The sequence below is a fragment of the Vidua macroura genome, chromosome 8 (genome assembly GCF_024509145.1).
Source record: "Vidua macroura isolate BioBank_ID:100142 chromosome 8, ASM2450914v1, whole genome shotgun sequence".
Lineage (NCBI taxonomy): Eukaryota > Metazoa > Chordata > Aves > Passeriformes > Viduidae > Vidua > Vidua macroura.
This window is the reverse complement of record NC_071578.1, coordinates 36021376-36038171: the sequence shown is the minus strand read 5'-3', so window position 1 is coordinate 36038171 and position 16796 is coordinate 36021376. Positions and strand designations below refer to the sequence as shown.

The window sequence follows — 16796 nt, the reverse complement described above, 5'->3', positions numbered from 1 at the left end:
GTGCTGGGAGTGTTCCCGGAGCTCTGCAGGGAACGGCTCGGTTTTGCTGCTTGAGCACAGATGTATTAGTTGGCTGTTTACAGTATCCCAAGTCGTATTTACAGTTCACCCAGATTTAGGTTTTCCACACAGGTGGAAGCTGAGAACTGAACACCAAATACAGACTTTTTTATCAGTGTTTGAAGTCTGAACTTAAAATTCTTTTGGAAATAAGGTCAGTTATTAAAAATTGATTTTAATTGAAACACAAGGTTCATTATGTAAATTCCTAGAAGCAGATTTCCTTTGGTACACTATACTGAGAGACTAAGACTAAATTTTTATTTCTCTGACAGCTACATCTGAAAGCAATGTGAATTCTACATTTTTGTGGAGAGCACTGAGTGTCTGAGTACTGCTGCATTTCAGGTAAGGAGTCCTTACTATATTGTGCTTTTGATTTTAATCCTGCTTTTTTACTAGGTGTAGATAATTGCTGTTTTGAATTATTTTGTGGTTCATTCACTGAGGTTGCTGTATAAAATAGTAATTTAATCCCTTAAGATTGAAAGTAGCAGAACAATCCAAAAAGAGTGAAATCTCCATTGCTGAAGGCATTGGAGTTTTTACTGAGCCTTGGCCAGAATTTTAACACCACTCACTTGCTTTTCTGAGCCTCCCTTTTTTTCCAACTCAGAGTAGCGTTAATTTCTTTTTAGTGGAAATGGATCTTGGTCTAACAGTGGAACAAGAAGATGGGTGTCCAAGAAAAGCACAGCAAAGTTGGAACTGGAAGCCCTTGGTTACCTGCCATGTGTGCTCATGCAGCTGACAGATGACACACAGAACCTGTCACAGATTCAACCCCAGTACAGCTTAGATGGGAAATGAGCCAAATGGAGCCTTGCCATTGGGATTCTTTTCTCTGGGAACTGTTCCCTCAGTGTTTCACTCACCTCTGCTTTGGCATGCTCTCACTCTGGGATACTGGAGAGGTTTCGTCCCCATGGACGTGGCCTCAGGAAAACAGCTTCAGTGCTCGCGTTTCTTTTCAAGGAACTGAGTTTTCCTAGAAACGTGGCTGTTCTGTGGGTTATCTGTGTTTGTGTCCATCCAGTGATTGCATTGAACACCTCAGGGGTGTCTGGGGTCTGTTTCATGTCTTACCCATTTTTCAGGTGGGGAAATTGTATCTAATGGACTGAAAACTAACCATTACCAGAGTCTGCTTCAGGCTAAGCAGGATTCAAAGAACTGAAACCGAGTTCTATAATTAGGCCAGGCCTGTGTCCAAGTTAAATGATAAACAACTCACATTAAGGGTGCGAAATTGTTCCTGTGCAACACCATAATGGAGCAGATGCGTAGCCAGGCAGATAGCTCAGTCCCTCCCCAGTACTGCTGCTTTCACTTCCAGGGAGGATTTTAAAAATATATTTTTTTTAAAAACAGGCCCTTGAGAAAAAGAACAGTGGCTTAATATAAAAAATTTCCTTACTGTTGAGGAAGAAATTGAGTGTTTGTTGCAAAAATATTTTACATACACTAAGGCTAAGAACTGTAAGACACATCCTGATTTTGCTAATTGCCAGAGTAATTATTACTAGGAAAAGTTAGCTGTCCTTTAGTGTACATTACCAGAAATATTCCCTACTCTTTTAAATTAGTTTTTCTCAATAGGTGCAGTTTAGAATGCAGTGGTAACTGAGCTCTCTGTAAGTGATTGACAGGAAAATCTATCCCTTGCTTTGCTTCCAAAGGCCAGGATTTCTATATCCATGCACCTGCCAGCTTTCATTATGCAAAAGCTAGAAAGGTATAGTGTTACTAAGGAAAAAAAAAAAAAAAAACCCAGAGTGAAATATTTCTGTCAACTCTCAGCAGAAGAAAACTTGTGTCAGCTCTTGGGGGTTAATGTCAGCTTTTAGAAATTGAGCAGCTCAGTATTTTCAGAGTCAAATACTGAAATAAGTAATTTCATGCACGGGGTGAAGCCCTACAAGTAACCTCCCCCATCCACTCAAACAGGCTGAGCTAAGAGTTCTCAACAAGCGCCAAGGAGAAACACCAGCCAGGAGAAGCGAAGTGGCTGAGCACGGAGCAGGAGCTGTGCCCTGGTGCTCAGGGGCACGGCTGTGTCAGAGCAGCCACTGTGGATGTGAAGCAAGGAAAAAAGGGATGCTGTTCCACCAAAGTGACACCGCAGTGAGAGCGGGAGAGCGGCACCAAAGGCAGAGGAACGAAGCGGGTCCTGTGGGGACTCAAGTGGGCTGTCAGGACAGCCCCTGTTCCATTGTGATTCCCAGCTTGCTGCTTTTAGCCCTTTGTTCCTTCCATCCAGTCCTGTCAGGGCCACAGAAAGGCTCTTCTGCCCATCTCACTTCTCTTCCAGGGGGGAAGCACAGCCAGACCCTAGAAGGAGCTGAAATGCCCTGCTCCCATCTCCTGTACCGCCAAAGGGGCAGCTCCTCTCCAGCAGCACTGAATCCCTTCCAGTGACGAAGACATGGGGCCGTTTGCCAGCTGCCACAGCGGTGCACGTTGGCCAGGACAGCCTTTTCCTGGGGTATGGATATCCAGGGATTGGGACTGTGTCAGCCAAAGGCCTGGGGGCAGAGACCTTCCCTTGAATTCTTCTAACTTCTGGCTTTGCCTCTTGTGTTTTCACCTGTGGTTCAGCCCTCAAAGCTGGAACGCATTTATTGCAGTGAACCTTGTGATTTAACAGGCCCAGGAACTCAGGAAGGGAAAAAGATATTTCAGTCCAGCCTTGGAGCATGAAGTTAAGACACATTAAAGCACCTCCATTTGGCACAAAAGCAGCCTGATGCCAGTGTTTAAGTTAAAGTCTGGCCCTTGAGATACCAGGGGGAAGAGCTGAAGATAAATGAGACATTTGCAGGAACAGCAAAGGGAAACAGCCCTTAGTGCACAGGTAATGCTAGCCAACGTGGGATGGGGAAGCTGCTGTGCCAGCTAGCAAAATCTGGGATACTGGGACTCTTGAGAGTTTGCTCTTCCAGACCCTTGCTTTTTAAGGCAAAAAAGCTCTGTCTCTCTTGCCAAGTACAATATAAAATGAAACATAAGATAATGACTGTAAATACCAGAAAACAGAATTGCCTGACAAAAGTAATGAAGAACAATATTAATATGTAAGATATGTTCATCTTCTGCCCTGTGATATAATTCTCTCTAGTTAAAGCCATTTTTGGAAAAAGAGCAAACTGGCACGGTGAGGTGCAAGCCTATTGCTGTGCAGTGCTTGTAAGTGAAGTATCAGCTCATCTGCATAAATGAATGCAATTACTGTCAATCTGCATATTGCAAATGTTACCCCATTATTTTGTGCCTGAAGAGGCACCAGTTTAATTAATATAAAGAAATGCCCATTTCCTATTTCATCACTCCTAATGAAGACACTTAGTAAATCCTCACCATTTGGAGTTGTGCAGCTTAGAACCTGGCAATGCAAGTACTCACAATATTGGATGGGCCTATTAAAGACTAAATAGTGAGCAAGGAATTTTTAAGGAATGAGAATAACAAAACTGCAATGAATGGAGACTGAGAAGGTGATGAGCCACATCTCTTCCTCCCTTTTTCTGTACAGGACCCCCTTTAACCTCCATAATGAGGGGCTGACTAGAAAGAAAGTACCGGAGCTTGGGAATGGACAGTGAGAAAGGCAGACTACACGCTGTGTAGCCTGAAGTCCAAAAGCCACTAAACAAGGACGGCAGTGGGAAGAGCTGCCAGCTGGCAGCTCCACAAAGCATCCCAGCTGCCTCAGGGAAAGTGGCCTAATTAACCTCCACTGGTGCTTCAGCCAGGTATGAACTGTAGGCAAGAAAACCCCCCTGGGGGAGGGGGAATGAGCACTGCTGCAGGGCAGACACGGGCACAGAGCACACAGATCAAAAACAGCTGAAGAGGACTGAGATGTGTTTATGGATTTCAACAGTGTTTCATATGCATAGTGCTCTCTGTTGTCATTCCATGCTGGCTGCCAGCAGCACCTCCTCCAGTGCAGATCATCATGTAGGTGAGAACAGAGTTTTCTGCTGACAGAGCTGCCCTTGCACCATGGCACTGCCACCCGCTGCCCCACGGTTCACCTGAACACCAGTTTAGGGCTCCTTTCGTTCCGGGCTCCTTGCTCCACCACAGCATCATCCAGAACTGGTAAGACAGCGACTGTGGCTGCTCTGTTTCAAGAAGGCAGATCTTTCCTTTGCAGATCTGCAAATACGTGACACTACATCCTCTGCTTTTCATCCCTCTCTTCCTCTCAGTTGGTCCTTAGGCTTCAAGAGAGACTGGTTTGGATTATTTTTTTAATGAGCTGCTACTCTTGTGAGAAGGAACTTTCCTTGAAGGTGATTCAAACCCAAGATCCTTGTGCACAGTTCTAATGATTGGAGAAAGGAGCTGTGGGGTGAATGTAAGAGCCATCTCAAAACAGTGCTTTTATGTGTGGATTCCACCAGCTGGTACTCACAGTGGATTTGTCACTGTGGAAGATGGCACTGACCCATCTGAGCGTGGAAATGTGTCATTTCTCACAGGAGAGGAGCTCCCCCCCTCAGCTTTTGTGCTGCCAGATGCCTGTCCCAGTGAGGAGCCAATGCCAGCCAGAGGAGGGGAGGATGCCCCAGGACCAGGGAGGTCATTCCTGCTCGTACCTATGTGGTTGCAGGGGTGGGGCAAACAATGGAGAAACCTGTGAGTATCATTATTTCCTAATGCTCTTTCTGGTAGATTTCTTTTCCTGTAGCAGATCTTCACTAACCAGAGGATGGATTCAGTTTCAGGTATTTGGAGACTCAAGTTTTTTACTTAATGCACAATAAAACCTTTACTATCTGCAAGGGCTTGCTGTCTCCTTTTCTGATTCTCATTCAGACAAGATCAGGACTAGAGGAGAATATAAAGTATAATCCTATTCCACCTCCAGTTGCAATTCCCATATTTTCTAAAGGAGTTCTAATATTATTTTCTGGGGAGGGAGAAGGTGAGAAGGGGGAGAAGAACCCCTCTGCTGTCTCACACAGAACTTGGGTTTGCCACTTCTTTCAAGGCCAGCTAACCTAGGAATGTGATCCAGCTCTAAAGCCCCCATGTGCACTTTCAAAACTGGAACGTGCTCCAGCTTTTAAGAAAAGCAATTCAATAACCAGCCATTTCATACCACTAGTGCATTTCTCTCCCTCTCGACCGAGCAATTTATCAACATAAATCCCACTGTTCTTCTAAGACTGAAGCAATTAAAGCACAGAGAGTTAAATTAATACAAAAGGCCATCACTGGTTGGTTGGGCTGCAGTTTCAGATAACCACAATTTTAATTGCAGGGGGCAGATGAGCACTAATGACCTCCCCTTCCCACGACAGAGACCAGGGAGACTTTTTTCAGTTTTCTAGAAATTTTTCATAACCGCTGACACCAACCATGTCTCCACTGTCTTTAAAAGGCCTGGGGTGAAAGCACAGGTCTCTTTTGACACTGGCTAGCAATTTGACTCTTTTCTATGTAGCACCCATATTATTAAAAAAAAAAAAATGAACACAGTCATTGTTGGGGCATTTTCTAAGATTATTTAAGAAAGTAGCAACCTTGCAGCGTCTCACCTTGATTTCTCAGAACACCCCCAAAGCCATTCAGGCCTCTAAGCACCATCTTCATTTCCACTGGCTCCCAAAGGAAGCATCTTGGGTGCCAGTGGTGTTTACTGAGCTAGAAGGGCACTGAGCATTTACCTGCAGGAGCGCAGGCTCCGGGCAATGATCACTGCAGGGTGAAGGCTTCTGCTCGGCACAGGGCACAGGGCACAGGCACAGGCACAGGGATCAGGCACAGGCACAGGGCACAGGCACAGGCACAGGCACAGGGCACAGGGATCAGGCACAGGGCACAGGCACAGGCACAGGGCACAGGCACAGGGCACAGGCACGGGGCACAGGGCACAGGGCACAGGCACAGGGCACAGGCACAGGCACAGGGCACAGGGATCAGGCACAGGGCACAGGCACAGGCACAGGGATCAGGCACAGGGCACAGGGCACAGAGCACAGGGCACAGGCACAGGGCACAGGGCACAGGGCACAGGCACGGGCACAGGGCACAGGGCACAGGCACAGGGCACAGGCACAGGGCACAGGGCACAGGGCACAGACAGAGACACAGGGCAGAGGCACAGGGCACAGGGCACAGAGCACAGAGCACAGACAGAGACACAGGGCAGAGGCACAGGAACAGGTACAGGCACAGGGCACAGGGCACAGAGCACAGGGCACAGGCACAGGCACAGGGCACAGACACAGGGCACAGGCACAGGGCACAGGCACAGGCACAGACACAGGCACAGGCACAGGGCACAGGGCACAGAGCACAGGGCACAGGCACAGGGCACAGGCACAGGGCACAGGGATCAGGCACAGGGCACAGGCACAGGGCACAGGGCACAGGGCACAGGCACGGGCACAGGGCACAGAGCACAGGGCACAGGGCACAGGGCACAGAGCACAGGGCACAGGCACAGGCACAGGGCACAGGGCACAGGCACAGGCACAGGCACAGGGCAGAGGCACAGGCACAGGCACAGGGCAGAGGCACAGGGCACAGGGCACAGGGCACAGACAGAGACACAGGGCAGAGGCACAGGGCACAGGGCACAGGGCACAGGGCACAGGCACAGGGCACAGGCACAGGGCACAGAGCACAGAGCACAGACAGAGACACAGGGCAGAGGCACAGGAACAGGTACAGGCACAGGGCACAGGGCACAGAGCACAGGGCACAGGCACAGGCACAGGGCACAGACACAGGGCACAGGCACAGGGCACAGGCACAGGCACAGACACAGGCACAGGCACAGGGCACAGGGCACAGAGCACAGGGCACAGGCACAGGGCACAGGCACAGGGCACAGGGATCAGGCACAGGGCACAGGCACAGGGCACAGGGCACAGGGCACAGGCACGGGCACAGGGCACAGAGCACAGGGCACAGGGCACAGGGCACAGAGCACAGGGCACAGGCACAGGCACAGGGCACAGGGCACAGGCACAGGCACAGGCACAGGGCAGAGGCACAGGCACAGGCACAGGGCAGAGGCACAGGGCACAGGGCACAGGGCACAGACAGAGACACAGGGCAGAGGCACAGGAACAGGTACAGGCACAGGGCACAGGGCACAGAGCACAGGGATCAGGCACAGGCACAGGCACAGGGCACAGACACAGGGCACAGGCACAGGGCACAGGCACAGGGCACAGGGCACAGGCACAGGGCACAGGCACAGGGCACAGACACAGGTACAGGGCACAGGCACAGGGCACAGGGCACAGGTACAGGGCACAGGACACGGGCACAGGCACAGGGCACGGGCACAGGCACAGGGATCAGGCACAGGGATCAGGCACAGGGCACAGGGCACAGACACAGGCACAGGCACAGGGCACAGGCACAGGCACAGGCACAGGGCACAGACACAGGCACAGGGCACAGGGCAGAGGCACAGGACACAGGGCACAGGCACAGGGCACAGGCACAGGCACAGGCACAGGCACAGGGCACAGACACAGGGCACAGACACAGGGCACAGGCACACAGGGCACAGGCACACAGGGCACAGGCACAGGCACAGGGCACAGGCACAGGCACAGGCACAGGCACAGGGCACGGGCACAGGCACAGGCACGGGCACAGGCACAGGCACAGGCACAGGGCACAGGCACAGGGCACAGGGCACAGGGCACAGGGCACAGGCACGGGCACAGGGCACAGAGCACAGGGCACAGGCACAGGGCACAGAGCACAGGGCACAGGCACAGGGCAGAGGCACAGGGCAGAGGGCACAGGGCACAGACAGAGACACAGGGCACAGGCACAGGGCACAGGCACAGGGCACAGAGCACAGAGCACAGACAGAGACACAGGGCAGAGGCACAGGAACAGGTACAGGCACAGGGCACAGGGCACAGAGCACAGGGATCAGGCACAGGCACAGGCACAGGGCACAGACACAGGGCACAGGCACAGGCACAGGCACAGGCACAGACACAGGCACAGGGCACAGGGCACAGGTACAGGGCACAGGACACGGGCACAGGCACAGGGCACAGGCACAGGGCACGGGGCACAGGGCACAGGCACACAGGGCACAGGCACAGGGCACAGGCACGGGCACAGGCACAGGGCACAGGCACAGACACAGGCACAGGCACAGGGCACAGGGCACAGGCACAGGGCACAGGCACAGGGCACAGGCACAGGCACAGGCACAGGGCACAGGCACAGGCACAGGGCACAGACACAGGGCACAGGCACAGGGCACAGGCACAGGGCACAGGGCACAGGCACAGGCACAGGGCACAGGCACAGGGATCAGGCACAGGGCACAGGCACAGGGCACAGGCACGGGCATGGGCACAGGACACAGGCACAGGCACAGGCACATGCATGGGAATGTATGAGCAGGAAGCTGATTGGACGCTAGGATGTGTGGGAATGTATGAGCAGGAAGCTGATTGGACACTAGGATGCGTGGGAATGTATGAGCAGGAAGCTGATTGGACACTAGGATGCGTGGGGATGTATGAGCAGGAAGCTGATTGGACACTAGGATGCATGGGAATGTATGAGCAGGAAGCTGATTGGACGCTAGGATGCATGGGAATGTATGAGCAGGAAGCTGATTGGACAGTAGGATGTGTGGGGATGTATGAGCAGGAAGCTGATTGGATGGTAGGAAGTGTGATAATGTATGAGCAGGAAGCTGATTGGACGGTAGGATGCGTGGGAATGTATGAGCAGGAAGCTGATTGGTCGTGTGGACAGCAGCATGGCAGCTGAGCCAGCCAATGGGTGCCCTTCTCCGGTTAAGCTCTGTTAAGTCTCGGCCGGGTTTCTGTTAGGTCAGGTTAAAATTAAAGGTAAAAAAAGGCCGATGTCTACAATAAATGATCTCCTTCGGGTGCGTAAGGGCATCCGTGTTCCTTTGTTCCCACTGCTACAAACACACAGTTGGCTTTCTCAAGTTTCTGGATGCACACAGGACACGTTCTCACCCTCCTTCCTTGAAGCAGGGTTAGGATCTATAGTCATCTCTTCGGGATTATCAATCAACTTAAATTTGGGGTTTCGTTTTTAGAGCTTAAAATTTTTGCACCAGACAGATTATGCACTGTTGACAGGAGCAACACAACAAAAAAAGTAAAGAAAACAACCTAAGTATTCTACAGCAGGAGGCAGAAAAAGCAAGAACCAAACTTGGTTCCCACATTTGGCTTCACTGTAACCCACACTGGTCACAGAACTGCTCGTGAAAAGAAACGGGTAAGGAAGAGAAACTGTCAATGTGCAGCAAAACACGCACTGGCTTCAGAAATTGTATCGTCAATTAAAATTAATTCACTGTATGTTCCAGAGGTTAAATGTGGTGTCTCAATTACCATTTACATTAGCCAGCACAAGTATCCTATAGAAAATGAGTGTTTCAAATCTCACCTCAGCAACGAAGGCTCATTTCTGATTATTTATAAACCACATAAAATCTAATAATAGTTTTAGTGAAACATAAATAGGGATAGGTAGGCCTAGAGAGAGACAGAAATAGGTACGTGCAGATAGTGATGGGTAGACAGGGCTAGCCAGGCACAGGGAGAGGCAAAGCTAGAGACAGGTACAGCGAGGGTGTGGGTATAGACAGGTGCAGGTAGGTTCAGACAGACACGGACAGAGAGACAGGCTGACAGACATGGACAGACAGACAGAGGTGCTGACAGATTTTGTCAAGCAGAGGTAGATATTGACTCTCTAGATAAAAGACATTTTTGACAGGGAGAGGTAGTGACAGGTACACAGACACTTACAGACAGAGACAGGTACAGATAGATCCTGACAGATTCTCTAAGATTTTAGCCAATTGTGTTAGGTTTTGGCAGATTCTGACACATTTTGACAAATTCTCTTGTACTCTGATGGGTTCTGACAGAGATATTGGCGGAGACACATCTTTGACAGAGATTTTTGTCAGATATTGACAGGTACAGAAAGGGATATATATATATATATATGTATATATATATGTATAAGGACAGAGAGTGACAAGTACTGACAAGGTGGAGTAAGTATAGATGGATAGAGACATGTATAAATGACTAGTGATACATATAGATATATAGGTAGAGATACAGAGAGGTGTAGATATAGATACATATAGACAGGTTTAGACAGGCAGAGCTAAATATTGACAGGCATAGATAGGTACTGACAGGTATGGACAGGCACAAGTAAGTATGAGCAGGTACAGCCAGGCAGAGATAGGTATGGTTTGATAGAGACATGTAGAGGTAAGTACAGACAGGCAGAGATAACTATAGACAGGTATAGATCAATACAGAAAGCTGCAAATAGGGATAGACAGAGCAGGTGTGTAGACAGGTAGGGATGGATACGGACAGGAACAGATAGGGATAGACAGAGATGGGTAATCTGAGGCAGGTATAGGTGGATAAAGACAGAGACAGGTAGAGATTAATATAGATAGGTACAGACAGATGGAGGGACACAGAGACAGGTATAGATACATACAGACAGATCTAGATCAGAATACACAGAGGTAGATGAACACAGATAGCCAGGGATAGGTACAGACACAGACAGAGGAACAGCTGGGGAGAGAGAGATACAGAGAGCAAGCACTGTTCCCCTGAACATAGTGCAAAGTATGTGAAGGGTAGGAATGTGCCCAGTGTCCTGCCTGGTTCTGGTGCTGTTTGGCAGATTTATACCTTGAAATCACAATCCTATGTGCTCCAGGTAGTAACACGTCACACATGGGAATGTGAAGGCATTTTATGGATGGCTATGCTGAGGCTAAATGCATAAAAGTTCCATAAAATCACAGAATGTCTTTTCCATGGCTAATGATACTTGGCTGTAAAGGAGCTAGTAACTCTTAAAGCAAATTCAAGCAAAGTCAATAAATTCACTCAGGAATCACATCACCTTGCTCTTCCTGTTATTTATTTCTGTAGACCTGTAGAATGTCCTGCAACATTTTTTTTCTGGCCTGGAACTCCACTCCTGGACTGTTTTTATTGTGTTCAGACACACACATGAGCATATTCCACATGTGTAAGCTAATGTACCTTACAGTTCTTCAAACCAAACTACTTCAGAGTAACAGTGATAATGTGCTGTGAGAATTTAAAAAGGTGATTGTTATTCCTTTAAAGCCAGAAGTCTTACGCATCACAGTCGTAGATTCTTGCTGTTAAGCGGGTATTTGAGAAGAAAACAGGATTTGGAGTGATGGTGGAACACGCTGCAAGCACAGGAAAGCCCAACTCAAATGCAACACCTAGTTTGACTAACAGAGTACTCAATGCCTTTTTTCTACTTACTGCAGACATGATGAGCTCTCCACCGAGATTCTGGATTTCTGCTTTAACCTGGCTGCAGATCTTGAGCTGATGGGAGTAGAGCTTGATCTGTTCTAGGTAAGCTAGTAAATCCTGTTTGCACGACTGGTCTGGGCACTGAAAAGAACAATAAATAAAGCACTTCAGTAACTGCTGATTCAAAATGACGGCTCAGGAATCAGGCTGAAACTTCACAGAGGAGTATTCCAGCTGCAGACTACTGGAGCCTTGCTTTTCACTGCAGTTGTATCAGGCTGCAAAATTCATTCCTCTTGGGAAGCTTTTTTAAAGCTATAGTTGAAGCCTAAGATTCCCCATATGCACTCTGTATATTTAACATTACTGTGCTTGCTTTAGCAGTATTTCTAAACACATCCTTTAGTGTATGGAGTTACTTCCAGTCCTTAGATGATCTCTAAGAAAATACCTCTATTAACAGTGATGAGGGCAATCCAAACAGATTTTGTGGGCTATGTAGCCATACATGCAGAGACATGTTAGCATCTATATATTATGCTTTATCTCGTAATGTGATCTATGGGGTTTTTTTGTGTTCCATCCAGACTGCATTGAACTCAATCTGCACATCTTCTCTAGCTGTGTGAACAGCAAAATTAGAATGTCTTATGGGAAAGTCACAATAAAAATTGCCAGTATTTTTAACAATGCAGATTTCTATTACAGAAATAAAAACAGGATTGCTGTAACCTGATTTTTTTCCCAAAACACATGGAGTACTTGGAGAGCAATGTTGCTCTGTGGGTACCAGGCCAGCCATGAAAGGCTGGGTATGAATTTGTTCTAAGGCTGATTCTCTTTGCTCTGGCAGAATAAAGGGATCTTAAGGGGAATGGTGAGCCCCTCTTGTGCTCCCACAGCTGGAAAGAGTACAAGTGATAAATAAGCATGAGATCCCTGCAGGTTTGCAGACACGGTGGTGGCCCGGGTGTGGTACACACATGACAAATACAGCCCCTTCCTTTGGACAGCAAACTCTGCTCAGCTTTGCATACTGAAAAAGCAAAGATACATCCCCACCAACTGCACACTGTCAACAATCACCTGTGGTTTTATTGAATTGTGGTCAGTGAATTTAAATCCAAAACCCACCAGGAGCCAGAAAAAGCACCAATTCTATTTAAATCCAAAAAATATTTCAGCTCCTGGCTTTGCTGAAGCAACAGTACGTGTTCAAAGGGCTGGTGTGACAATGCTGTTCATGGCTATGCAATAATAGCAAGTTCATGCTTTAGACATGGCAAAGGTAACAGTAAGCAAGTAAGGTCAGAGTGTACAATTTTAAATTAATTAATATGACTTAACATCAGTCCTTACCTCATGTTCTGCTACATCCATTATTGTTTTCCTGTATTTGGGCACAGTTTACAACAATACCAGAACATTTCCTTGACATATTCTCTTTCTATGTGATGGCAAACTGCCCTAAAATATGGTTTTATTTCTTCCTTATTAAGCACTGCTTTAAGGACTGCCCAAATCAGTATTTCTGTAACAGTATCTCAGTGTTTAGAAAGCTGGAAGACTCACTGCTTATTTAATTTAATTAATAAAAAATTATACTTCAAGTAAAGTACAATACAATCTCTTAGAGCATCAGAACTCATAATACCAAGATGGTGTTTATTTCTGGAATGACATTCTTTCTTCTCCATTTTTATCTTTCCTTAGTTACACTTTGATTTTATCCCTTTGGCCAGAAAAAAATATAGAGAAAGGTGTATAGGGTGCCAATATAGTGCCTCATCCACTTCAAACAGTGACAAGTCCAATTACAGAAGTTCAGAGACAAGAATGATTATTATCTAGTACTCCTTTATATTCTAGTGTCAGGCCAGTCACAGGTAGTGTCTCCCTTACACAGCATTACAGAAGAAATGTGTACCATTTTAGGAATGCTACAGTTGATACACATCAAAGGCTAGGAAACTGCGCTCAAGAACAAGACCTTGAGGTTCTGTGGGAACACTTTCAGTGCCAGAAACATTCAAAAAAGCAAATGCAGGGCATTGGATAAGAAAATTCTCCTGAAATGTAATTATGCAACTGTACAAGGCTGTGGCATATCCACAGCTTCACTACCCGAGTAGATACAGTGCATCCTTGCCCTGCACCAAGGCCCAGACAGAAGGTGGATTCTGTACTGAATTCTGGTATTCTTCCTCCATTACAAACCCCAGGGGTCATTAAAAGTGACTCCCAGGAGCACAGAAAAGGAAATGGTTTTTAATGCGGGGTTGTTAAATCGCAGAAATCTTTGTTACAGAATGGTTATGTTAAAATTTTACAGAAGTAAAAGAAATTACTGGACAAACAAATGGAAAAGTATCAAGGACTATTTCCCACATCAAATGTATCAAACCTATGTTTGGTGATGTAAATTCTGGCCTGGCTGCTGGAGGCTGGCAGCACCATGGAAGCTGTGTCAATAGCCAGTGTTACCTGCCGGCAGCAGCGGGGACCAGCGGATCCGTGCCTGAGCTCTGGCCACAGCACTGCAGCAGAGGCTGGGGCTGCCCAGGGCCCCGCTCACACACAGCAGCTACGGGGTACATGGGAGGGCCTGCACTGCTCTCAACAAGCATTGCAGAAAATTAAACCTCATGCCTTGCAGCATGTCAGATCAGCCATCAGCAGATGTTAGGAACAAATGTACTGCAGGGAGGACACTGCATAAGGAACCATCTACCCATTGCTCAGAAGCGGCTGGTAGAAGCAGCACTTGCTCACCAGCGAAACCAAACAGAAGGACAAACAATAAATTCTGAGTTTCATCATCCCACAGGCAATTGATAGTTACTAGCTTACTGCTGCACATTCCTGACTGGAGAGCCCATCAGCTTCTGAGAGGTTTTTCCCCACACATCCTGCAGGCTGTTGCTAACAAGGGCTTTCTGTAAGAGCAGCATCAGAACTGACCTGAATCCCAAAGATGCAGTGGTATTTTACCCAACAGAATATCCACCAGAACATCCAAAAAAATCTGGGAAATTAAAATAATGCAGTGATTAAAAGCAGACTGAAACCAGCATTCACCATCCAAGTGAAAAAGCCAGTGGCGCAGCAGTTGCACAGGGGGCGTGAATGAACAATGCACAGGAGCTTCTGACCACAGACCATTCTGGGTTTGCTTTGTTCTCACTTCATCCACTTGCTAACAAAGACCAAAGCATTTCTCTATAGAATCCAAATCTGTCTTCATGGGGATCAATACTGGGGATAATTACCCACCACCTACTACAAACGTGTGCTGTGCACAGACAGGAGGCAGCTTTGCTGCTCCACCAGCGGGGTTCTATCACCCAAAGGGATTATTTAAACAGTGCTTTCCTGGCCACTGCAATTAGCTCTGACAAACAGCATTCTGAATGACCCCAGCCAGGGCCTGCCTGCCTGGGAGCCTAATGGGTGCAACACAGAGCAGGATCTTAATACAGACCTCACTCTTCAGCATATTTCACCAACCCAGGGTGAGGTACTCACTGCCTTCATTATCTTAGGGCTTCCAGGTCACATTAAGCAGCAAAAATCTTCTGACAGAAGGAACAAAGAACAAAAATCTTCTGACAAAAGGGAATGTCTCCTGATAACAAATTTATAATGCACTTGTGATTCATTTGTGTAAGTTGCTGTCGATGCTGTAACTGAGGATTTGCACCCTTGTTACTCTGAGCCATCCTAGAAGTGCTTGTGACTGTGGACTGAAATACAGCTGAGTTCTGCTAATTGTACCACACTGTAGCCTTCCCTTCAAACACAGCAACAGGGAGCTATAAAAATCATACAAATCCTTCTTCTTCACATAATAGAAATGCTACAGAATTTAGTTGTTAGTAAAAGGCAACATGTGAAATACTCCACTGAAAAGTCCAAATGCTGCTCAGGAAGGCACTACTGGCACTCATGGTCTACTCTGGGTACCAAATTCCTGAAGGGCTTATTCAGTTTGGCCCAAATTCAGAGAACAGTTATTTGGTAGCCCAGAGGAATGTAAAGTTTATTTTATTTTAAGACCCCAGGAGTGCAGGGCATAGGAAACCTGGCAAAATAACAGCTGAGAAAAGGAATTTGAAAATACTTTGGAGATTAAAGAAAACCACCACAATGAGAAAAGAGCTTTCGAAGTTGAAGGATAACTTTGCACAGCCAAAAAAAACCTTTTAAAGCTTCTTTTAACAGAAGTTAAAAGCTCTCTAGCCATGCAAGGAATGAGAGGATCATACTAAGAATATCTGTAACAGGAGGAATAAATCAAGATTCTCTTTACTAAATTTGACACCTATCTAGCAATACTTGCAATTGTGTTCACCATGACTGGAAGGGCTGCCTTGGTTCATCTTTTGTGTTTGGATTTTTCTGGTTTTAATGCATATAATGCAATGTAAAACTGCATCTAAAATCCAAGCAACACCTGTGAGTAAGGAGTGTCCTTCAGATGCACAGAACAAAACCCAGGGGTCAGGTGGCTCCCAGGTGCCAGCTGTGTGCAAGCTCTGAGCGAGGACAAAGACAAGGAGCTGGAGTGAACTCAGTAAATGGGTTACAATTACCTGAATGATGTCACATTTCCCAGCAGCTCCGAGGGGACACACAAATCATCACCACTAGTGGTTCATGAATTTCTCCTCACACTGATTTGCTCATGTTTCTAGTCTGCAGTCGTTGTACTAATACAGCTGAAATCTTTCTTTCATAGAAGAAATATTTTAGTGAGAATGGATTCCCTGTCCTAAATCCAAAAAGAATTTATGACCCTCATTCATCTTTGGCTTTTCTATCTCATCATTTTCTGCAGTCTATCAGTGACAGGTTTGCATTTTAATCTGTAATAGATAAAATCTTGAAAGCAACTGTTGTCCAGTGCTGGAAGAAAGTGTGTCAAGATCAGGAATGGGGAATCCAGACATTTTACCTATTTTATCCACAAATCTGATCACAACTGTATAGATGCAAAATAGAAAGTCTTTGTTATCTGGAATTCAGAGAGACACATGACAACCACTAATACACTGGTACTGCTTCCTAGAAAGTAGGAAAGCAAGCACTGAATATGAAAATAAAGAGTGAAGAGAAAAGTGAGAGCACGTGAGGGTGTAGAAACAGTGACTGTCCTGTGCTGCCCTGGACCTGAAAGACGGACACAAAGAAAGAAATGCTTCAGGGGTGCTCATGTGCCACTGCAGCTCCCCTAGGCAGGCTGCTGAGTTACCCTGCTCCTGCTGGGCTCTTCTGGGGGGAGGTTGAGCCATCTGATGATCTAAAAATCCAACAGCAATAAAGCACCTTCCAGCTCTAACACTTTCATTTCATGGTGATAACTAACTCATAACAGTTACTTAAAATAACTATAAATAAAAATTAAATGCAAAA

At 46.9% G+C, this 16796-nt stretch overlaps 1 protein-coding gene across 5 annotated transcripts in view; it reads right to left on the bottom strand.

The window, feature by feature from the left end:
• The window catches only part of CTNNA3 (catenin alpha 3), a 427746-nt gene that overhangs the window by 13897 nt on the left and 397053 nt on the right, over window positions 1–16796 (bottom strand). For all 5 annotated transcript variants that reach the window (XM_053983470.1, XM_053983472.1, XM_053983468.1 and 2 more), the window contains one exon: window positions 11391–11525. In XM_053983470.1, coding sequence (XP_053839445.1) covers window positions 11391–11525 — 135 coding nt within the window. The remainder of the gene's footprint in view (window positions 1–11390; window positions 11526–16796) is intronic.